Genomic DNA, 24,874 nt, shown 5'->3' on the forward strand with positions numbered 1-24,874 from the left:
AAGAAATAGGGGTGGCGCACGGCAATGCGGTACAGAGCTCAATTTGGCCTCTGCATGCCTCCGGCGGCTCCGCAATTGCATCAAACTCTCCATCTTTGGATCGAGCATGAATTGGCTTTTATGCACACACATACAGTGCATTCGAAAGTTATTCAGATCCCTTGACTTTTTCAACATTTTGTTACGTTGCAGCCTTATTCTAAAATTTATTAAATTATTTATTTTTCTTCATCAATCTACACACAATACCCCATAATGACAAAGTGAAAACAGATTTTTAATACATTTGCAAACATTACGAAAATGTCGATAATAAAAACAGAAATACCTTATTTACATAAGTATTCAGACCCTTTGATATGAGACTGGAAATTGAGCTCAGGTGTATCCTGTTTCCATTGATTATCCTTGATTTGTTTTTACAACATGATTGGAGTCCACCTGTGGACATGATTTGGAAAGTCACACACCTGTCCATATAAGGTCCCACAGTTGACAAAGCATGTCAGAGCAAAAACCAAGCTATGAGGTAGAAGGAATTGTCTGTAGATCTCCGAGACAAGATTGTGTCGAGGCACAGATCTGGAGAAGGGTACCAAAACATTTCTGCAGTATTGAAGGTCCCCAAGAACACAGTGGCCTCCATCATTCTTAAATGGAAGAAGTTTGGAACCACCAAGGCTCTTCCTAGAGCTGGCCACCCAGCCAAACTGAGCAATCGGGGGAGAAGGGCCTTTGTCAGGGAGGTGACCAAGAACCCGATGGTCACCCTGACAGAGCTCCTCTGTGGAGATGGGAGAACCTTCCAGAAGGACAACCATCTCTGCAGCACTCCACCAATCAAGAGTGGCCAGACGGAAGCCACTCTTCAGTAAAAGGCACATGACAGCTCGCTTGGAGTTTGCCAAAAGCCATAAAAAGGACTCAGACCATGAGAGGCAAGATTCTCTGGTCTAATGAAACCAAGATTAAACTCTTTGGCCTGAATGTCAAGCGTCACGTCTGGAGGAAACCTGTCACCATCCCTGCGGTGAGGCATGGTGGTGGCAGCATCATGCTGTGGGGATGTTTTTCAGCTGCAGGGACTGGGAGACCAGTTAGGACCGAGGGAAAGATGAATGGAGCAAAGAACAGAGATATCCTTGATGAAAACCTGCTCCAGAGCGCTCAGGACCTCAGACTAGGGCAACGGTTCACCTTCCAACAGGACAGCTACCATAAGCACACAGCCAAGATGTCTCTGAATGTCCTTGAGTGGCCCAGCCAGAGCCCAGACTTGAAACCGATCGAACATCTCTGGAGAGCCATAAAAATAGCTGTGCAGCAATGCTCCCCATCCAACCTGACAGAGCTTGAGAGGATATGCAGAGAAGAATGGGAGGAACTCCCCAAATACAGGTGTGCCAAGCTTGTAGCGTCATACCCAAGAAGGCTCGAGGCTGTAATTGTTGCCAAAGGTACTTCAACAAAGTACTGAGTAAAGGGTCTGAACACCTAGGTAAATGTGATATTTTTTTGATTTTTAGAAACCATTGAAATCATTTTAGGCTGTAATTTAACAAAATGTGGAAAAAGTCAAGGGTTCTGAATACTTTCCGAATGCACTGTACTTGCACATATGCACACTCATGCGCGCACACACACACAGACACTAAAACACCCCACTGTCCCTACTGCAGAGGTTTATATTTTTTGTTTCAGAGGGCATTGCTATTGGACAGGTTTGTCGAAGTCTAGAGTTTCAGATATTTATGAAATCCATTCTATCTACAATCAGTCAGAACACCCCAGGGTGACATTGTGGGATATTTGAGAGAGAGAGAGAGAGAGAGAGTGTGTGTGTGTGTGTGCGTGCGTGCGTGTGTGTGTACGTGTGTGTGTGTACGTGTGTGTGTACGCGCAATCTTAGAGGTCAATGTGAAGGTTTTGGGAGGGAAATTAATCCACAGTTTGAAACCAGTAACACTCTCCCCTATGTCTATGTCTCTCAAGATGCTGATACAGCACGTTGCTTATCTGGAATTTAGCTGTGCTAGGCCTTGAATCATTTATTAAACACCCTCACTTTTAATGGAGATCACCTTAACCTTGTGTAGGCTGATGTTAAATTCTATCTAGCTTTCTCCTTGAAATATGTAAGAGCACTGTAGAAGGACTAGATAGTAGCCTGTGTGTCTGCCTGTCTCTCTTTGTCTTTCTGTCTCTCTGTATTTCACCCGGGGCGATTTTGCCTCCCTCTCTATAGAAAGGGTTTATTGTTATTTCCATAACTCTTATGATTTCTTCCACTACAGAGTTAACCCACTCCCTCTCTTCACCTGTCCCTCTCCAGTCCAGGAAAAGCCAGAGATGGCAGCCATGCCCCTGTCCCTGGAGAGCCGCTCCTGTGTGCTGATCCGTAGGGACCTGGTGGCCCTGCCCGCCAGCCTCGTCAGCCAGATCGGCTACCGCTGCCACCCCAAGCTCTACACCGAAGGAGACCCGGGGGAGAAACTGGAGCTGGTAGGAGGTAGGCAGCAGGAGGGGAGAGGGATCGGTGAATACTGGTTAGATGAGACCAGTTTTTTTGAAGTAGCAAGGCTGAAGTCTCTGTTGGTCTTTGGTAAAAGGGTTGAGGTAGAAGGTAGAGATTAGATCAAATGCTGTATGAAATGTTCAAGTTCAAGTTGATTTGCCATTTGTAATGAATACGATGGAAATCTTATTTATTCAAGAGGTGTCACATAAAATAAGTGATGGGAATGAAGATAAGTGATGGGGTGAAATAGCACTGTCTCGGTGAGAGTACTTTTACAGCATAAATGTTTAATGAAAGAAATGAGAGTTGGTTATAAAGTAGCGATAGAAATACATAGGGTAATGGAGTCGTGATGGGGAAACCTATTTCAATCAGGAAGCTCTCTCTCACACTACCCAAGGTACATCTGTGTTTATGACACGGGGCCAGCTAATGAACTGTCACCTGTGTGCTGGCATCAAACACAAAGTCCTACTGCGTCGCCTGCTCGCCACCTTCTTCGACAGGTAAGTCAAAGCTAATCTATAAGGTATTGATTAACAGTTAAATGATTTACATGTTTTAGGTGTGACTCAGATCCAGAAGCTGTTAGCTTTATCAGTATAGTTTTGATGATGAAGTGTCTGTTTCATATGCGATCGTATTCAGACTCAAAATCCATACACATATCCAACTTACATTTAGATTCCTTGTTTTCAATGCCCTTACTTGCACAAAGTTTAGTATATATGTATGAATCTATCTTCTCAAGTCAACATAAACCTACGGTTTGCAGTGTGCTATAGTCGTGTTGAAATGTGTATTCATATGGAAGTGGTGTTCACGCTGCCCTCTGGTGTTGGCTCTGTGTGCCTGCAGGAACACCCTGGCTAACAGCTGTGGGACTGGCATCCGCTCTTCTACCAGTGACCCCAGTAGGAAACCTCTGGACAGCCGTGTGCTCAACGCTGTCAAACGTGAGTCTGAAGTTGATCAAACGGTGATCTTACATTGTTAAATATCTGGTTGTTTAGAATGGAGGATAATGGTTCAGGGGGATGGCAGCCTCTGTTGAATGATGTTACTGTTTCAGAGGCAAACTATTGTAGATGGTTTATGAGACTTTGAATGAAGAAGTGTGATGTTCCAGACTAGTCTGTAGCCATTAGCCATTTTAGGTTATGAAAACACAAGCATTTTGATCACCTATTCATATAGACTGAGCCACAGGCAAAACAGCTGGTTATTTTTAAAAAGAATGTCTTCCAACTCTTTCTGCCTCTTTCTCTCTATCTTTCTGTCTCTCTCTCTCTCTGTATCTTTCTGTCTCTCTCTCTCTCTCTCTCTCTCTCTCTCTCTCTCTCTCTCTCTCTCTCTCTCTCTCTGTATCTTTCTGTCTCTCTCTCTCTCTCTCTCTCTCTCTCTCTCTCTCTCTGTATCTTTCTGTCTGTCTCTCTCTCTCTCTCTCTCTCTCTCTCTCTCTCTCTGTATCTTTCTGTCTGTCTGTCTGTCTCTCTCTCTCTCTCCAGTCTACTGTCAGAACTTTGCACCCAACTTCAAAGAGAGCGAGATGAACGTGATTGCCGCAGACATGTGCACCAACGCTCGGCGCGTCCGCAAACGCTGGCTACCCAAGATCAAGTCCATGCTGCCTGATGGTATGGAGGTCTACCGGGCTGGTGTGGGGGTGGCCGCTGGTGTGGGCCTGGGCCTGGCCCTGGGGGCCGCTGGACCCGGGGTGGTGCTCCCTTTCGAAACCGATTTTAAATCCCTGACCCCCTCTAGCCTGTCCCTGGACCAGAGGCTGTACTCGGAGCAGAAGGACCCACGCAGGACTCACTCTCTGTTGGATACAGTCAGCCCAGGGTTGGGGGAGGCTGGAGGGGAGGGCGTGGACGCAGAAATTGTCGGTCCCCAGGCAGGGGAGGAGGAGCAGGAGGAAGAGGAGGAGGAGGAGGAGGCTGTGTTAGAGGGGGGCTTGATGCCAGGAGGCGAGGCCGGGGGGCGGGGTGACATGGCCCCAGGACAGGAAGGGAAGGAGTTAGGAGAGGACCTGAGAATGAACGGGCAGTGAACATCCTCTGACGTCTATCTCTCCATCCACCGCCACATGTTCTTTCGCTCGCTCTTTCTCTCCTCTTCCACCCCTCTTCCTCCGCCCTTTCCTAAGGTAACCTCTCAGTACAAAAAGCCATGCTCTCAAAACTTACAGTACAACACACACACACTGTGTATTCTTTAGCAGGGCAGGGAGTACAAGATGTGTTATGTTGAACAGACACAAGCATTGCTGGGGAACAAACAGAATGACTTAGCGAGAATAAAAATGCTCTCATTTGAACATGGAAGAACTTTACTTTAGACCTGAGACATCAGGTCATTTTCTCCTGAATATTTTTAGTATTCATCTTCAAGACCACATTGTAGTTAAAACTGAACAAAGTAACACTGTTGTGTTACCATTCCTGCATAGTTGTAGAACTTGCTACACAACAGTAACAGTTACTGTACATCTATGGAGTGTGTCTCAGATAAGACTGTAAAATGATAGTCCTCTTTCTAGGAAAGCAGCATGGGTTCTATAAATAACCTAAGTAACCATGAAACAGATCACACTGCTCTGGCTGTGTGAGAGACTAAACATACAGTACTCTACAGGAGCAACATGGCTCAGTGTATTTTATACAAATTACCATATTCCTTCTTGATGTGCCACACAAATTCTTGGAAGAAATAATATGATCTCATCGCAACATACAGCAAATCAGTGGAACAATTTCATGTTGGGGAAAAAATAGCATGTGATGTTGTGAGAGAGAGAGAGAGAGAGAGAGAGGGAGAGAGAGAGAAGAAACTTTTAACCTCCCTTGCTTAAGGGTTGTGGTTTTCCACGCCATTGAAAAAATTATCTGGAAACACGAAGAGCTTTTGTCTATGGATCATCCTTAGACAAAATGACGTCATCTTCGATTGGCCAGTCAATGCAATGCCTGTGTCTTTTAACGGATAGACACACGTACATACAGAACATATACATACACACACACACACACACACACACACACACACACACACACACACACACACCGCACAATCACTGTTCCCACCCACCTTGTGATTTTAACCTCTAATACAGTACTGATGCATCTGAGACTCTGACAAATCAGCTTAACAGTGCTTGCAAACTTAGCATACCCTTACAATAGTACACAGTAACACAGACTGAGTCATGGAAATGTCAGAGACACGAACATGCGCTAACACAAAGCTTGCATGCAAAAACGAATTCAGAGAATCTAAAATACATCAACAACAGAGCCACTTATGAATATGCATACAGAAAAGAAACAACAGCTGCAGTTGCCTGAGGATATATCATTAATATGGAAGGAGATACCTTTTATATATGCGTTTCTTTTCAGAGTCATGCATTTCGCCTGTGTTTCACCCAGGTTTGTGTAACTTGGGTATGGCCTGGCTTTCATCTGGGGTGGAGGGCACTAGAGACATGCTGAATTGAGCATACTACATAGTAGTGAGGACTTCAAAGTGAGTTGCAGGTGAAAAGCACGGTTTTACTAACGTTACAGCGTGCTCGAAAGGATCAGCACTAAGACTACAGCACCCAGCCTACAGCTTTCTTGCATCCGGTATTTGTTTTTTGTAAATTATTGAATGAAACTAATATGATACATTTCTGTTGGCTTATTGCATTTGCACTTGAAGAGGTTATAGGAAGAGATTGATGGGGAGCTTATGGAGCTGCCTAGACTGTTCTAAAGAAGTAGGCTAACTGAAATTTGCCCCCATATCTCCCTGTTCGATTGGAGGATTTGAGGTTTGTGGACTTGGACGGTCGGTCATGCTGACGACGACTGTTGCTCTACGGCAGGGGGGAGACGAGAGACAAAATGTTGCACAGCGACATTTACTAGTTTTGTTGCACTTTAGTTTTTATATATTTTGTCTGTTCTCGCTCTGTTACGTTTTGCCAAAAGTAGGGAAGGAGTCTATAAATAGCTTCTAACGATAATGGTTGGTCGATAACCCACCGGAATTAGTTGCTTGGGGTAACACATTGATAGGCCTATCAGACACCCACACTGTATGTTGTAGTTTATGAATGTGTACTTGATCATAAGACCTGGGTAAAAACATGAGGTAAGGAGACAGTAGAATTTGAGTGGTCCCAAAAACCTAAATAATCAACTTCCAAGCCTTCTGAAAAGCCTTGCTTTGAATTGTTGTCTTATAATCGCATGATGCAAAAGCACATCATGGTTTTTATATGTTATTGTTCTATATTAAGTGAAAACAAGATTGATCTGGTTTTAGAAACGAATATCATTTGGTCCTCAATGTCAATCGACTACAGCCTACACTAAGCCAAGATTCAAGACGCTGGCAGTTATCATATTGGCTTGGGATCTCATAACAACGAAGCAAGAGAGAACAAACAAGATCACATTTCCTCTGTCAAATTCAAATGCTTTATTATATGTGCCATTTTTTTAGACTGGGCCCGTTATGTTGTGTTGATCTATATGATCCTGTTGTATGGTTATTTTGGGGAGGCATTAACATGGTCCGGTTTCTTTAATAAGGAGCACAGGGTTATAATTGCACTAGGTAATGAGAAAACAAAAATGTTTACAAGAGTATTTTTTTTTGAGAAATGTGACCTGCAATGGAGAATAAGGCAGGGGAGGGGGATGGGTGAATGGGTGTGTGGGACTATGGGTAAATGTGAACTGTAGAATTGCTTCACTTAGCCTTGGTAGAGTACGGGAACAGTACTGTACAGTAAAATACAGTATCTTGGTACCACAAGAGAAAACTATTTTCTAGCACCTTGTACAGTGTTGTATGTACTCATTTAAAAGTGGGCCGGAGAATGGAATAACATGACACTTCTTTGAAAACAAAGGTGGGGTATCTGACTTTCCCTCTAAAGGCCACTAGAGCTGCTGTGATTTCAATAAAGAAGGACTGTGAAAGTCTTCCATTGTGGAAAATCTCCAAATATACAGTCAAACTAGCAATGTTTGTACTGTAGGCCTATATACTTATTCTATCCACATCCTGACAAGAAACCAATTATCTTCCTTGTTCTCAATCTCTATTCATCTGTAAGTAAACCTGCTTGTTGCAAATCACTAATAAGATAGGAAAGATAGACTGTAAACCAAACCTGTAATATAGAGGTAATAACTGCAAATCGACTCCTTTGGTCTATTTGCATGTGCAACCACTACTGGCTCTAAGGGAAAGTGAAATGGCTTTCCAGTAAAATACTGTCATTAGGGAGGTGAGTTTTCCTGTTCTGAAGAAGGGGTGGGGATCAGTGCCTTAATTGAGACTGCAGGGGGAGAGAGTGTTGTGCATAGTCACCATCTGTTTGCATTGGGACATCAACAAATACAGAAACTAGCTTTAGAGTTCTAATGACATAATGGAGAGTTTTGTGTACAGTTCTGAATGCTAAGGTAAATGATGCTGACAGTAAAATAGGCTCTGTTTTCTCAGAATACATTGGCAGGTGAGGTTAGGATGTGGGAGGTGTCTTGCTTTTTCTTGGAAAATAACCCCTAAGGCTTTACTGTGTTCTTGTAAGCAAATAATAATAATGATTTTGGACTTAAGCCCCGAACCATTTGCCTTCCTAAATTTCAGCAAAATATGTGTAAAATGGAGAAAAACAATACTGTGACATTTTGCATGGAAATGCTTGTATAGGTCTAGAGAATCTGACAGACTACAATAGTGACATATTATCACATATATTAGAAACCTTTGTTAGTTTCATGCTACTGGATGGTATAACAACCAGGTTTACTCCATGACTTGTCAGTAGTGGTCTATACTGCCTGAGTGGCAGGATATTTAGTTATTGGTGTCACTTTGTTATTTCAAAACCACCTGGATAACATGTGAACTTGATCAATCTGCAAGATATATCACACACTCAAACAGTTATCACCATAAATGTCCAGAAAGACTGAAAAAGCTTCAGATGACCCGTGGAGTAGGCTACAGTAGTACAGACTTTCACCCATAGGAACCCTTATGTACATTCTTTTTGTTTATTTACCTTTTTTTAATGCTTCAACTTGTTTATATCTGATCCGCTTCCTGCCTACCTTTCTGCATCTTCTGTACCTGATTCTGTCCAAGCCCCCAAAAAACACCCTCACAAACTGTATTCTTAGCTCTCGCCCTAAAGTCTTTTTGTGGGGGTGAAGTTGGAAATGAAATGATGTTGCACTAGAAAACTGAGTGAAGCTCAGAGAATGTCATGGCTAACCTAAAGAGAATGAGCTCTTTTTGTGGTGGCTGAAGAAATAATGTTCTGTCCCATATGTAACATAATACAATGCTATAATTTACAATGTTTACGTTAGTGTAGCACTTTGCTATTTCTTCAAATAGAGGCCTATTGACTACCAGAAATCAGCGATAATCTGACATTGCATTTTGGTCCAGCTTGTCCAACAAAACCTATGAATTCAATGAGTAGGATAGAATATGGGATTGTGCTGAGTGGGTGTGTAAATCCACCATTTTGGCAATGCAATGTGAACAGTCTGCACACAGTAATCTGAGCTGTTAAGTGTTCCCCGTAACCAATTGCTTTGTGTGGCATTTGGTTACCCAATTCCTACAGTACACACTTCTACACAGCTCTAACTCAGTACCCCTGGTTTGGCTGTTAGTCCAGAAAGGAGAGGTTCTAAAATACAGTAACTACAATTCCTTTCATATGGATTTTCGACATGTTGAAATAGGGTCAGCCTCAGTAACAACAGGCTTTTTGTTCAATGTCTGTAATGCATGCTGATACCCAGACACCCATTATTCCTACCTTGTTGAAGTCTATGATCTTGACACATTTTACTTCTAAGTTATATCAAGCTCTTTGCTATGGTCGCTTCTGACAAAGCAGACGGCCATGAATGAGTGTCCATTTTGTCTACCAATACAAAACCTAAAGACTGTTAGCATAAACCCACCCAGCTTACTACAGTAAGGTCTGAGGAATTGGAAGACTGACTATTGCAATGGATGTGCATGTGAACCTATGGACAGACTAAGAAAATAACTGCACTAAGTTTGTTTGTTTGTCTTTGGACATAATGCCATTAAAATAAAGAATAAATATATTTAATAAAAAAAATGTAAGAGTGAAGGTTGGAGGACAGACTTAAGTCTCTGGGAGCAACCTTCAAAGCCATGTGCTCAGAGCGCTGACAATCAGAACAGGGAAGACCCACGTGCACTATGGGAGATCTGTCATCAATAGCTGGGCTCCTGCTAATTCCTGCCTTGTTGCTTCCAGCTTTGCTATTGGTCCATGAGAGCTACTTACTCCAGAGTGGAGGCCTGTGGCAGTTCCAACTCCAGCCCTCAGGATTGCCTGGGCCAGTGTTCCCCAACTCCGGTCCTCGAGTAGCCCTAACAGCACACCGTTTTGTTTTAGTCCCGGACAAAAACACCTGATTCAACTTCTCAAAGGCTTGATGATAAGTTGATAAGTTGTCTAGGGCCACAACAAAAATATGTACTGTTGGGGGTACTCGAGGACCGGAGTTGGGAAACACTGGCTTAAGGCAACTATTGGTTCTCGGTGCACCTCTCTCAGCTACTGTAGATTTGATTGAGAACCTGATTGTTTTTAGATAGAAGTTCCCCTTAAGTACTGATTCAGGACCTGCTGTGTTTTTACTCCTAAATGTCATGTTCAGGATGAGGGTAGTTTAAGCTGATCCTAGAGCAGCGCTTTGGGGTGACTTAGCCTACTTGACAAATCTATAGGACAAGTGACTTGACATTTGTCGATCTCTTAAAGATTGGGTTCCAAAGGGTTGGAACCTGGCAAAATGGTTTTAATGGAACTCTGTGACTGCTTTATATTTTAAAAGACGATGATTAAAATGTGTATGCGCTTTCTAACTCAAGCATCAATAATATATACAAGACAAACACATGATGCCACTTTTGATGTTGCATAAAGAATACAAAATCTCCATCCCCGTTATGTTTTTTCCTTCCACCATCAGTTTTAGTTGAGGTTGACATTTGTGTAGTTCAAGAGTAACTGATTTCTTTCAAATGCAACATTGAGAAGTCTGCTTTTTAATAAAACTCCTTACTTCACCATATCTTCTGTCTTCTTGTTTTATATTCCCTGTTTATCATTGTTCTTTTTTAAAACAGGCCACATCAACATGTACCAGTCCTCGTTTAACTGGTATCAACAGCATGAATAGAGCAATTGGCATGGTAGGCCTATACAGTGTTGAGAAAACTCGGGAAACAAACATGACAGGTTTGATGTGTGGTTACTGTGGACTGGCATGGTCTAGCTAGCTAGCTTACTGGGTATCCAACCATTTCAATGATTGTGTTGTTAAATAAAATGTCTAACATTATAGTAAACATTGTAAACATAGCATTTCATAATTTATCTCTCCATTCTACCAATATTTGAGGATATTTTTTCATTCTCTTACCATCTTGAGGTTGATTTTCTCTCTGAGAAGCTCCTGCCTGATTTGGACACTTGTAAATTTGACGTCACGTCACATGTGAGTCTTGGGCAATGATGTATATGCCACGTTCAAATTCGTAAGTTGTATACTTGTTGTAGAAAGAGTTTCCCAGGATTGGAAATGATGCAGACAATTACATTGATGGAAGCAACAATCTATCTGCAATATTAAAGCTGATCCACCCCCCAAAAAAAATATATATATATTAAAGTTTCACATTTGGAAAGTATCAGAATCAACCCAATAGGAAGCTCTACGCAAAAAAACCTACACAAAGTTGAACTCGGAGGTTCCGAGTTCCCAAGTTGACTTGAACGTGGCATTACACCCTGGATTGCTGATGCTCTTGCCGCGTTCAAGACAACTCGGAAACTCAGAACCTCCGAGTTAAAATGTGCGTTCGTTTTTTTGCGTTGAGCTTCCTATTAGTGGATTGCTGGTGCCCTTGCCGCATTCAAGACAACTCGGAAACTTGGATCCTCCGAGTTAAAATGTGTGTTCGTTTTTTGCGGAGAGCTTCCAATCTACAGCGAGTCTGGAATTTCCCATTTCTGAGTTGTCTTGAACGTGGCTTATGCATTCGCCAATGAGAGGCTTTGAAGCCACCGGCCATATTGGTACTCCTCGGAATTCCAGAGGTGTATTTGATCTGGTATATTTGATCTGCGCATGTACCAGCACCGGTAGCACAAGCCTCAGCTCTATTGTGCCAATAAAGTGACTTCGGAAGAACTGAAAGTATGCATCTTAGAAATAATTTTCCTATACAAACTTTAAATGTCTGAACTCGGAATCAAATAGGCTTCACAAAAATAACATGGTCGCAGTGGTAGAACGTTTATTTTATTGTTCATTTTCTGCATCTGTTTAAGTTCCATCAGGTAGCCTGATTTAGAAGGTGTCCATGTAAACCGGATTATTAGGGAAAACGGTCTTCTTGCGAAGCATAAACGTTTTAAATCTGACTTTCCACAATAATCATAGAATTGTGTGCGTGTAACTGTACTCAATGTTTCAAGGACAAAATTACCTGTCATGAAGTATTTTTTTCTTAAAGTGGGGACAGCAACATTGGTGCTCTCAAAAAAGTATACTTTAAGGAAAATGTTTGTATATGTTTTATTATGTTTTATTTATTTCTATGTTTAGCTCAATATCATTTAAATGTGTATATTATAGAATAAACGTGGCAAAAGCGAATGTAGATTAATAAATTAATTTTTATAGCTTCCAAAATATAGCTTTTTTACAACGATGGGGGAGTACTAAAATGGAGGCTGGCTTCAAAACATTGTCCCATGGTATTCATCTATATATAAAGCATTGGTCTCGGCGATACCTCTCTTCTGAACGGAACCGAGCATGCCTATCGCTCTGGGTTTGATTATTCTGCCTTGCAGATTACTTTTGTGCGTCACTCCCATTACCATTTTCCTAGAAGCAGGATATTATCAAAGACAATACAGTATGTAGAAACTCTGTGATATTATGCTGGCAGCAATATCCCTATTATTTCTATTTTAAATAAGAGTCCCTCTGCAAAAACATGCTGTTGTACAAATGTTTTTCACAGCATTGCAACCACCTTTGAAAAAATAAGTGGATAATTTTACATTTTGTTTTTAATATTGTATCATTTATACCAGCATCCCTTTTGAAAGTTTACACAAATACTGGTATGTTGAAAGGTATTTTGTAGGCTATATTTAAATACACTTTTACTAAAATACAGAAATATGTTCATCTATGGATTTCACATGATTGGGAATACAGACATGCATCTGTTGGTCACAGATTAATTTAAAATAAAATTCAATAAAATGTTATTTGCCAATAAAATGTTATTTGGGGTGGCAGCATAGCCTAGTGGTTAGAGCATTGGACTAGTAATTGAAAGGATGCAAGTTCAAATCCCTGAGCTGTCATGGTACAAATCTGTTGTTCTGCCCCTGAACAAGGCAGTTAACCCACTGTTCCTAGGCCATCATTGAAAATAAGAATGTGTTCTTAACTGACTTGCCTAGTTAAATAAAGGTAAAAAATAAACATGTGCCGAATACTTGTGAAATGCTTACTTACAAGCCCTAAACCAACAATGCAGTTTTAAGAGTTAAGAAAATAACTAAATACGTTTTTTTTTTAAGTAACACAATAACGAGGCTATATACAGCTGGTAACGGTACTGAGTCAAAGTGCAGGGGTACAGGTTAGTTGAGGTAATTGTGGTAATATGTACATGTAGGTAGGGGTAAAGTGACTATGCATAGATAATAAACAGTTAGTTGCATCAGTGTACAAAAAAGGGGGGGTCAATGCAAATAGTCCGGGTAGCCCTTTGATTAACTGTTCAGCATTCTTATGGCTTGGGGGTAGAAGTTGTTAAGGAGTCTTTTGGATCTAGACAGTACCGCTTGCCATGCAGTAGCAGAGAGAATAATCTATGACTAGGGTGTCTGAAGGCTGATCATTTTCCACAGGCCACAAAAAAAGGTAGGGGAGTGGATCAGAAAAACAGTCAGTATCTGGTGGGATCCCCATTTGCCTCATGCAGTGCGACACATTGAGTTGATCAGGCTGTTGATTGTGGCCTGTGAAATGTTGTCCCAATCCTCTTCGAGGGCTGTGCGAAGTTGCTGGATATTGGCGGGAACTGGAACCCGCTGTCGTGCAATTTGATCCAGGGCATCCCAAACAGGCTCAATGGGTGACAAGTCTGGTGAGTATGCAGGCCATGAAAGAACTGGGACATTTTCCGATTCCTGGAATTGTGTACAGATTCTTGTAACATGGCGTTGTGCATTATCATGTTGAAACAAGAGGTGATGGCGGCGGATAAATGACATGACAGTGGGCCCCAGGATCTCGTCACAGTATCTCTGTGCATTCAAATTGCCGTCAATAAAATGCAATTGTGTTTGTTGTCCGTAGCTTATGCCTGCCCATACCGTAACCCCACCACCACTATGGGGCACTCTGTTCACAACGTTGACATCAGCAAACCGCCCGCCTACACGACGCCATGCTGGCAGCTCCCTGGTACAGTTGAAACCGGGATTCATCCGTGAAGAGTACACAGCCACTAGCGTGCCAGTGGCCAGGGAAGGTGAGCATTTGCCCACTGAAGTCAGTTACGACGCCAAACTGCAGTCAGGTCAAGACAGTTTGTGCAGAAATTCTTCTGTTGTGTAAACCCACACTTTCATCAGCTGTCCGGGTGACTGGTCTCAGACGCTCCCGCAGGTAAAGAAGCTGTGGATGTGGAAGTCCTGGGCCGGCGTGGTTACACGTGGTCTGTGGTTGTGAGGCCGGTTGGACATACTGCCAAATTATATAAAACGGCATTGGAGGCGGCTTATGGTATTCTCTGGCAACAGCTCTGGTGGACGTTCCTGCAGTCAGCATGCCAATTGCACACTCCCTCAAAACTTGACACATCTGTGGCATTGTGTTGTGTGACAAAACTTTACATTTTAGAGACTGCACTGTTGGTTAGGGGCTCGTAATTAAAAATGTCACTGTAAGGTCTACACCTGTTGTATTTGGCGCATGTGACTAATAAAATTGGATTTGATTTGGCCTTTTATTGTCTCCAGCACAAGGTGAACCTGTATAATGATCATGCAGTTTAATCAGCTTCTTGATATGCCACACCTGTCAGGTGGATGGATTATCTTGGCAAAGGAAAAATGCTCACTAACAGGGATGTAAACAAATGTGCACAACATTTGAGAGAAATAAGCTTTTTGTGCATACAGTATGGACATATCAGGGATATTTTATTTCAGCTCATGAAACATGGGACCAACACTTTACATGTTGCATTAATTTTTTTGTTCAGTATAAATTGTCTCTTGTGCTGGGTAATGGGTTTAACAGAGTGCTGGTGACTGTAACGGTTGTCGTCTGGAATGGAGGACCAAAACACAGCAGGAATGTGGATGCTCATCTTGATATTTATTTGAAAATAAAGTGAACACCAAAATAACGAAGAACCAAACAGTCTTGTCATGCTCACACATGCAAAACAAGAAACAATCTCCCACAAACACTAAACCTAACACATACCCATATATAGGACTCCCAATCAGAGGCAACGAGAAAACACCTGCCTCCAATTGAGAGTCCAACCCCAATAAACCAGACATAGAAATACAAAAGACCAGAGACCACATAGAAATACAAACATAGAACATTACCCAAAAACCCGGAAATAATAAATCAAACGCCCTACTAAATAAACCACCACCCCGAACCACATAAAACAAATACCCTCTGCCACGTCCTGACCAAACTACAATAACAAATAACCCTTATACTGGTCAGGACGTGACAGTGACTCCTTACTCCACCCACTCCATTCACTGCAATGCAATACACTGAGTAAACCAAACATTAGGATCACCTTCCTAATATTGAGCTGCAGCCCTCCTCTCCCGTTTTGCCCTCAGAACAGCCTTAATGTGTTGGGACATGGACTTTACAAGGCGTCGAAAGCATTCCACAGGGATGCTGGCCCATGTTGACCAGCAGTGTTGCAATTCTTGACACAAGCTGGTGTGCCTTGCACCTACTACCATAGCCCATTCAAAGGCACTTAAATATTTTGTCCTGCCCATTCACCCTCTGAATGGCACACATACACAACCCTTGTCTCAATTGTCTCAAGGCTTAAAAATCATTTTATAACCTGTCTCCTCCCCTTCATCTACACTTGAATTTAACAAGTGACATCAATAAGGGATCATAGCTTTCACCCGGTCAGTCTAATGTTTTGTACACTCAGTGTTTATGGGACAGTTACTGGCTTGTAAAGAAAACTTTTCTACTCGTCTCAGCTAAGGTGGTGTGGGAAATACTCTGTAGGGTATCTAGTAACCAAATAACTCCTAGTAAAATATAAGTGTTCAACTGGCTAAAAGTGTATTTCATCCTCATATTGTGCTTGCTTAGGTCTTTAAATAAGGCAAGACGAAGGCTAAGTAATAATCACTTTTTCTAAGAAATTACAATTTGGAGAGATGGAGAGGTGGGTTTAAGAAAATTGTTAGAACGCTGTACATAATTGGGGTGATATAAACATATATCAACATGATTTTGCTAGCTTACTACCTCAAAAATATTTTATTTGGTCAGGCCAAGCGATTGACATGATGCATTTTTTGGCCTTGGGCTGGTTTATATGTGTAAAGGTGCAGCCATTTCCATTACCATTAGCTTAATCTAATTACTTTAACAGATATGTTAGTCCATCATTGTTTACATTGTGTTTTTGAAGCAGTTGACTTCTCAAGTAATCAATTGCTAATAATCGGTATTTGGTACCTCCATTGGGGCAAGGCAAGAGTGTATGAAAGTCTAGTATGGAATGACATTTTATTTCACACTGGAAGCAAGCAGGGTAAGCAAAATAAAAAGTGTTATGGTGTTTTGTCTTCCCAAGTGATATCCATCAAAATAACAGTACATTTATTTATTATTTTGGAATTATATAACATTCAAAACTAAATGCATATGTCTATAACACATGTTTATAACACAGTCCCCCTCCAAAGTTACACATATTTGGTTAGTAGAGACATTACTGAGTATTTTCCACCCCACTTTAGATGATACGGGTAGAAAGGTTTTCTCTCTGCAATTCAATATGTATTCTATGTACAGCGTATTGCATAGGGGGCTATGGAGGGGGTGGAGTGAAAAACCATCAGCAGGCGGTGGGACACAGTCCCCCTCCAAAACTTAACATATCTGGTTAGTGTAGAGACCCTACTGAGTATTTCCCAACTCACTTTAGTTGATGCAGGTAGAAAAGTTATATTTTCATCCCAATATTGTATTCCCCACATTTAAAAAAAAATGTTTTCATAAATTACTTATTGACTTTTCTTGTTGGCACAATAAAAGTGGCCATTGATTAAAACGCAATATATTTTGAATGAGTTGTCCACATTGCAATGTTTTGATATTCAGGCTTATATTTTCAAGGAATTCCTCATTACCATACGACAGTGACGTCATAATTTGTGCGGCTGGCAGAATACCCGTTCTTATATTATGCCGCGTTCAACACAAATCGGAATTAGGAAACTCCAACATTGCAGACTTGCTGTTTCTTTGAAAGTGGGATGTGTGAAACTACAACCAAACAGCATAATCGAAATATCCGATTTTCCTAGTTCCGACTATTACATGAACGCGGTTTAATACCTTCGTGAATAATGCTTGTGTCACTTCCGTATTGCATTTCGCAAAATTCGAGCGCGGTATGATTTCATTTCATGTGGAAACGAAAAGTTAACCCGTGTATATTTCTTAGAGTTCGACTGTAGCCAAAACAAACATACCTGCTGTTATTTCAACATGAGTGACGACCCTGACTCTCCTCCCGAAAGGGAAATGAAGGTAGGCACACTATTGTACGTAGTGTAGCTTGCTAGGTTCAGGTTGCGGCAGTAGCTTACTTGCGCAGCAAGTGGTTTGTTAGCTAGCTAGATAACGTTAGCTAAAGGCAACATAGACGGGCTAACTCGTATTTGTTTCGGCCTGGGGATAACCTTCCAACTGAAGTACTGTATGGGCTATTCCTTACTGCCAAATCCCCACAATGTTACTGGCTAACGTTAGAAGCTTGCCTGAACTTTAGTGAAAGATGGCTAGCTAAGGCAGACTCCGCTAGGTAGCTAACAACAACATCACGAACATCAATATGTCTCCATAAAAGCAAAGTAACTTTAGGGATTTACAGTTGATAGCTGACGTTACCTAAGCTAGCTGTGTACAATTGGGTGTCTAACACTGACCTTAAGCTGTAACTTAGTAAGTAACGTTAGTTACCTACTAACCACTGTACATTTATTTGTTATATACATTTTTTGAATGAACAATAGCACACGTACAAAAACAGAAATATACAGACAAGCGTGCATAAACCTAGCTACGTAGACAGGGGTATTACATGTCAAAATACATTTTAAATTTGTCCGTTTTATGGTACGTACTTTTTTGTTTTTACATTTACTGACCATTTCGTTTCAGTTCTATCTTAAACAATGTAAAGATGGGTTTGTTCTTCGCCCACTTCATCTATATGGATAAATAATCTTGGCCTTTTAGGCATAGTGACAAAGAAAAAGCCATATCTCAGACTGGCCAATAAAAAGAAAATATTAAGATGGGCAAAAGAACAGACAGAGGAACTCTGCCTAGAAGGGCAGCATCCCGTAGTCGCCTCTTCACTGTGGACGTTGAGACTGGTGTTTTGCGGGTACTATTTAATGAAGCTCCCAGTTGAGGACTTGTGATGCGTCTGTTTCTAAAACTAGACACTCTAATGTACTTGTCCTCTTGCTCAGTTGTGCACCGGGGCCTCCCACTCCTCTTTCTATTATGGTTAGATCCAGTTTGCGCTGTTCTGTGACGGGAGTAGTACACAGCGTGGTACGAGATCTTCAGTTTCTTGGCAATTTCTCGCATGGAATAGTTCTCATTTCTGTTTCTGGCCATTTTGAGCCTATAATCGAACCTGCTGATGCTCCAGATACTCAACTAGTCTAAAGAAGGCCAGTTTTATTGCTTCTTTAATCAGTACAACAGTTTTCAGCTGTGCTAACATAATTGCAAAAGGGTTTTCTAATGATCCTTTTAAAATGATACATTTGGATTAGCTAACACAACGTGCCATTGGATCACAGGAGTGATGGTTGCTGATAATGGGCCTCTGTACGGCTATGTAGATATTACATAAAAAACAAGCCGTTTCCAGCTACAATAGTCATTTACAACATTAACAATGTCTACACTGTATTTCTGATCAATTTGATGTTATTTTAATGGACAAAAAATTAGCTTTTCTTTCAAAAACAAGGACATTTCTAAGTACCACCAAACTTTTGAACAGTAGTTTATTTTTACATTTTAGTCATTTAGCAGACGCTCTTATCCAGAGCGACTTACAGTAGTGAATGCATACATTTCATTTCATACATTTTTATTTCTTTTTCTACTGGCCCCCCGTGGGAATCGAACCCACAACCCTGGCGTTGCAAACACCATGCTTTACCAACTGAGCCACAGGGAAGGCTATATCACAACAGGTGTAAATATATGGGTCACGACAGTGTTATGTCTGCTGATATGACATGGTTATAACTGTCATAATGTGTTATAATGGTGGGTTTCAAGTAAAACGTTACCTACTACTGATGACCTTTCCTTTAAATGTACCTCTTAAAACTGCTACTCTAGCGACAACCATTTATGAATGTTGTGCTCTAAATCTTGTTTTTGCTATTAATAGGAGCATTTTTTCCCAGAAGGCATTCATTCAGCTACTAGCTATCCCAACATTGGTGATAGTGGTACTATAATAAAGCACCACTAACTACCTATTTTACTTATTTACAAATCTAACTCATCCAATCAACAACATATGTTTATTAACATAGTCAAAATGTTCTTTACAGGTCTTAAACCAGTAGCCTACAGTACAAGACTTTCAGTGCTATCACGGTCATTAAGTATTTTATTATTATTTTATGCAGGATTTTCAGTTCCGGCAAATGAAGAAAACCCGGGTATTTGATTCACCTGATGACCTTCCAAAGGATAGATCAAGTCTACTTGCCATCTCAAACAAATTCGGACTGACATTTGTTGGACTAGACAAAAAGATCAAGGTATACCACACGCGGGACATCCTAGCTGCAGACAAAGTTGATGGGAACTCCAATGAAATAAGTAAGAATGTCCTTAAATTGGTAATTCCATCTTGTACAGTTTTGGCTAAGCAAAGACTGTTAATGGCTTGCCTTGGCCAATTTGACTTGATTTCTACCTTTTTCTCTACATCTTACTCCCTTCTCTCTCTTATCCCCTTTCTCTCTCCCTTAGTTGAGGGGATAGCAGCCTTGACTGATGTACCTGTGGAGTTGCCTGTGCACAACCTGGGCCTCAGTAGTGATGAGCTCACCCTGTCAGTCAGCGGCATGTCAGAAGAGTCTGGCCTGTCATTGGACTTCTACGACGTTCGCACCTTCATCAACAAGGTGATTAACTAACTCTCATAACAACCCCCACCTGCTAATGGAGCAGATGGATCGGTTTATGTTCTAGTATCTGCTGCAATATGTGTGTTCTCTTCATTTTTCATTAGGATCTGTTATGGCCTGCTTTTTTGAGAGGCAAAATGTCCATCTTTGGAGGACAGTGTTAGAAAACCACTTTTTTTCAGAGTGAAGTGATACGGTTTCGTCATGGTGGAACAGAGTTCAGAGTCCAAGCTTTGATATCAACCACAAGCACACTAAGACTAGTCACCCCCACTTCTTCAGTTCCATATTTTCACCACACACTTAATCCCCTCACTTCTATGGCTGTCCCCTTTCTCCAGGCCCGACTGCAGAAGTTGCCGTTTGTGACTCTGCGACCTGGAGTCGGCCTGGGCATAATTGTGCAGGACCTCAAATGGAACCCGGTGCAGGCGTCCATGCTGGCCACCTGTCTGTCTGACGGCAGCATGATGGTGCTTGAGGTCACAGACAGCGTCACAGTGCAGGCCCAGCTCCCCGCCACCGAAGGAATCACCTGTGGTGAGTGTGACATAATGTGTCATCACTTTAAAGATTACATGCTGAAATTATTTACATTTTCATGTGATTATCATTTATACAGTTTTGCTCACTATTTCTGTCATCTTCTCTCTTCATACAGTATGCTGGAGTCCCAAAGGAAAGCAAGTGGCAGCAGGAAAAATGAATGCAACAGTCAGTCAGTACACTCCAGTAAGTCTGACCCAACAACTCCAGCATAGTACAGTAATTGTAGACACACTCATTATCCCTGTGCCGTGTGTATGATGTAGTATACGCCCTGGTGTGACTCTGACTCTGACTCTGCTCTCCTGAACAGGGGCTTCAGGAGAAGAAAGTAATCCCTTGCCCAAGCTTCTACAGTTCTGACAACCCTGTCAAAGGTAAACTAGACACAGATCCCGCTGGCCTGAAGCAATAAACCTCTTATCCTTTTTAGACATTTTCAGTGCCTTTATTCTCTGGCCAAATAACCCGAATCTCACAGATATGTTTTCTTTGTGTTGTCCTTTCTCTGCCAGTACTTGATGTGCAGTGGCTGAGTACGTTTGTGTTTGCCGTGGTGTATGCAGCAGCCGATGGCTGTCCAGAAACACCCCCTGAACTGGTGGTGATCTCCCTCCCTGTGAGTAGTACCGCTGCTCAGTGACAGAAATGTTTTCCTTCCTGATAGATGGTGACATTTTGACAATTAACATGTTGATCTGACAGACAAAGACCGAGAAGAGGGAGGAGAGGTACCTGAACTTCAACGACCCCGTCTACGGCACCTGCACAGAGAGACAGCTGCACTACTTCCTCAGCCACATAGAGGACTGGTGAGACGCTGCCCACTCTGTATTCTGCCCTGCCTGTGTACAGAACACTGCAAAAGCTAAAAAGCTCTTGTTTGTAGAAAGTGGCTTTTGTATGCGTACTCAGTTGGTATAAGCTCTGTTTTGAGGAACAACCGTCAGGTTGGTTAATCACGTATACTCCTTGTTTCTCCTTCTTTCAGGGATGTTGTTCTTGCCGCATCGGCAGCCTCCATTGAAGTCAGTGTCATTGCCAAGCAAGAAGATAAGGTAATATTTGGGGACCAGCTATTGGTTTGATTCTCACCTTGGGTCTTAGAAACTATAGCAGGTCAATGTGGATTTCTCAACTTCAGATGTCTTTGTGCACCACATAGTCAGATCCATTAGGTACCTCCCACAAGCAAACATCACCTCAGCATCTTCTGATAAATTATTATAGAGTAGCAAAGCCTGGGCGGCAGATAGCCTAGCAGCTAAGAGCGTTGGGCCAGTAACCGAAAAGTTGCTGGTTCGAATCCCCAAGCTGGCTGTTCTGTCCTTGAGCAACGCCGTTAACCCCAAACAACAACTATTTCCGGGCGCGATGACTTGGACGTCGATTAAAGCAGCCCCCGCACCTATCTGATTAAGAGGGGTTGGGTTGCATTCCGTTGTGCAACTGACTAGGTATCGCCTTTCCCTTCCCAAAGGCCAACTAATGTTGATCAATGGAGCAACTGAGTGTCTATGTTATGTAACCTCTGCCATGTGCTGTTGTGGTGTTGTTCAGTCCAACTGGGAGCTATGGCTGCTGGAGGACGCCAGTAGGGGAGAGCTGCCTGTTTCACAGAATAACGACGACACGCTGCCTTTGGGCCTGGCCATTGTCTACACCAGCCAGCAGGAGATCCACATCAGTGAGTGGTTGCTGCTCTCTCCTCTTCCAACTTTCCAGATTCTTCTATGACCCCATTCCAAACCGGTCACTTGATCCTTGACCCGCATTAGGATTTGTAAATGTTTAAAGTAAGCTATTTGACAGACACTTCGGCCAACCTGCCATATTGTTACCAGTCCAGTTTGCTCAGATCTGAGAATGTAGAGTACATAGGGAGCTTCAAGCAAAATAAGATGGTGAACCATTTGGAATCAGCTGATATGTTGGTAAAACCATGGCAGGATCAGTGAATGATGCACTTCAATTAGAAGCATAGTTCAACTTTTTTTAATACACTGTGCAACGTTCATCTCCTTGGTAGCAGTTGGTAGGCAACGCTGGTTGGCGCAGTGGTCTTTTTGGGCAGCTGTGAGATGAAAAGTGATAAGCTACTGTCTCAGAATCTACTGTTTAAGGCAGTCAGACAGTCACATAGCACCGCTGATGTTGCTGTCTGGGCTGCCCACTCTAAAGGACTCCACCAGCAAACCAAATCAGCAGTTTGTGCAGCATTTTGAAATGATTGTACTCTGATCAAACCCAAGTGAGACCTCCGCTGTATTGGAGAGAAAGAGCGAGGGAGAGATTGTGAGGCCCACGCTCATTAGAATGACTCAGACAAATGAAATGACAACAAACAGCATAGCCAGACAAGCATGTCTGAGAATGTTGATGAGGTTTACCTTGAGCTTTCCAAACTTTTGTTTTCTCTATGGAGAGCAGTCTCAGGCAATCACACTCATTATTTGTCTCATCACACTGGCCTTAGTGATGGTGCTCGGGGCTTTATTTCTTATTAAGACCTTAAGGTCTCTTAATTCACACAGAAATATAGCCCTTCCTATGCTCTGTCCTTGTACTTATCTCAGCTTTTGTGTGTGTGGGCGTGCATCTGCCTCAAGAGCTTTAGTGTGTTTGTGTGCCTTTCAATGGCTGTGTTTGCTTTTGTGTTGAAGTCTGTGTGTTTATGCCTGTGGGTTTCTCTCTGACTACCCATAGTTGTACTGCACTTCTCATTGGCCCTCTAACATATCTATCACCTCAACTGTCGTTACAGCCGATGAGAAGACTCTTCCCCCGGTGCCCACTCTGCTGCTGCTGTCTACAGACGGAGTGTTGTGCCCCTTTTCACTGCTCAACCTTAACCCTGGGGCCAAGCAGCTGGTTGCTGCCCCCACCAACCTGGCTCTGGATGGAGAGAGACTGCCCCCTGCGGGTCTGGAGGAACTTTTTCATATTTACAAATAGTTGTATTTATTTTCTGTCTCACTGGAGACATTTGTCTTATGATACTTGCTATACCTATACTACTAACATACTGTGGAGTACTTATAATGGTGATGTGATATGGCTCACTAAAATCAGCGCTCTCCTCTGCTTTGCAGGTTCTGCAGCTCCCCCGCCCCCTTACCCAACCACACTCTCATCAACCCTTGGGTCGTTCCCTCCTCTCCGCCCCCCCTCGTCCCCCACGCAGACTCCCCCTGCCTCCCTGTTCACCACCACAGCCCCTGCCCCAGCTCCAGTCTCCTCATCCGGCTTCTCATTCTCCATGCCCCCTTCCTCTTCCACTGCTCCTCCCGCCTTGTCCCTCGGGGGCTACACGGCCTTCAGCGCGGCCCCAGCCTCGGGCACCTCCGCTGGTTTCTCCTTTGCCTCCAAGCCCCTGACTGATACCCCCGCCGCAGCCTCCTCCTTCTCCTTCAGTGCCCCCAAGCCTCCAGTGGTGGAGACTACTCCAGACCCCTCCCCCACTTTGACGCCCACCCCCCCAGCGCCTGGCCACCGCCTCCCCCTATCACGGTGCTCCGAGGTACCCCCGAGCCAGCCACTCCCGCTGTGAAGATGAACCTCAATGACAGGTGAGAGGAGAGTTTGATATAACTTGTTGAATAACTTTTACTGTGTTCACATATCTCTTAGATGCTAGCTGGCTGACTTGGCTAGATATATATGTTTCTGTTGCTCAGGTTCCTGGCAGTGGAGACCCCTGCTCCAGCTGCAGTTCCAGCCTCTCTGCCCTTCTCCTTCACCCCCAAACCTGCCTTCTTTGAACCCACTAGCCAGCCCGCCCTGCTGCCCATTGCCACCAGGCCTGCAGCCATGCCAGGTAAGGAGAATGATGAGCTTTACAGCATTATTTATACATATTTATATGAATGGCTTTGATAAAATAATACAATTTTAATTTGTATACCAACATTAGCATATTTGTCAAATCAAATCAAATGTTATTTGTCACATACACATGGTTAGCGGATGTTAATGCGAGTGTAGCGAAATGCTTGTGCTTCTAGTTCCGACCATGCAGTAATATCTAACAATAATCTAACAATTTGACAACAACTACCTTATACACACAAGTGTAAAGGAATGAATAAGAATATGTACATAAAAATATATGAATGAGTGATGGCCGAACGGCATAGGCAAGATGCAGTAGATGGTATAGAGTACAGTATATACATATGAGATGAGTAATGTAGGGTATGTAAACATTATATAAAGTGGCATTGTTTAAAGTGACT

At 42.5% G+C, this 24,874-nt stretch overlaps 2 protein-coding genes across 4 annotated transcripts in view; both read left to right on the forward strand.

Moving 5' to 3' along the window:
• The window catches only part of LOC106563261 (nucleus accumbens-associated protein 2), a 48,421-nt gene extending 37,765 nt beyond the window's left edge, over positions 1-10,656 (forward strand). For all 3 annotated transcript variants that reach the window (XM_014128687.2, XM_045689993.1, XM_014128688.2), the window contains exons 3-6: positions 2,333-2,509; positions 2,919-3,024; positions 3,377-3,474; positions 4,027-10,656. In XM_014128687.2, the coding sequence (XP_013984162.1) occupies positions 2,333-2,509; positions 2,919-3,024; positions 3,377-3,474; positions 4,027-4,571 (926 nt within the window). In that variant the 3' untranslated portion in view covers positions 4,572-10,656. The remainder of the gene's footprint in view (positions 1-2,332; positions 2,510-2,918; positions 3,025-3,376; positions 3,475-4,026) is intronic.
• A 6,449-nt stretch (positions 10,657-17,105) lies between these two features.
• Positions 17,106-24,874, forward strand: part of LOC106563260 (nuclear pore complex protein Nup214) — a 51,969-nt gene continuing 44,200 nt past the window's right edge. The window contains 14 exon segments of the mRNA XM_014128682.2: positions 17,106-17,448; positions 19,587-19,782; positions 19,936-20,090; positions 20,435-20,633; positions 20,755-20,825; positions 20,953-21,016; positions 21,155-21,258; positions 21,345-21,451; positions 21,631-21,697; positions 22,200-22,326; positions 23,404-23,562; positions 23,732-24,183; positions 24,186-24,208; positions 24,317-24,456. Coding sequence (XP_013984157.2) covers positions 17,407-17,448; positions 19,587-19,782; positions 19,936-20,090; positions 20,435-20,633; positions 20,755-20,825; positions 20,953-21,016; positions 21,155-21,258; positions 21,345-21,451; positions 21,631-21,697; positions 22,200-22,326; positions 23,404-23,562; positions 23,732-24,183; positions 24,186-24,208; positions 24,317-24,456 — 1,906 coding nt within the window. The 5' untranslated portion in view covers positions 17,106-17,406.

Source organism: Salmo salar, chromosome ssa11 (genome assembly GCF_905237065.1).
Source record: "Salmo salar chromosome ssa11, Ssal_v3.1, whole genome shotgun sequence".
Lineage (NCBI taxonomy): Eukaryota > Metazoa > Chordata > Actinopteri > Salmoniformes > Salmonidae > Salmo > Salmo salar.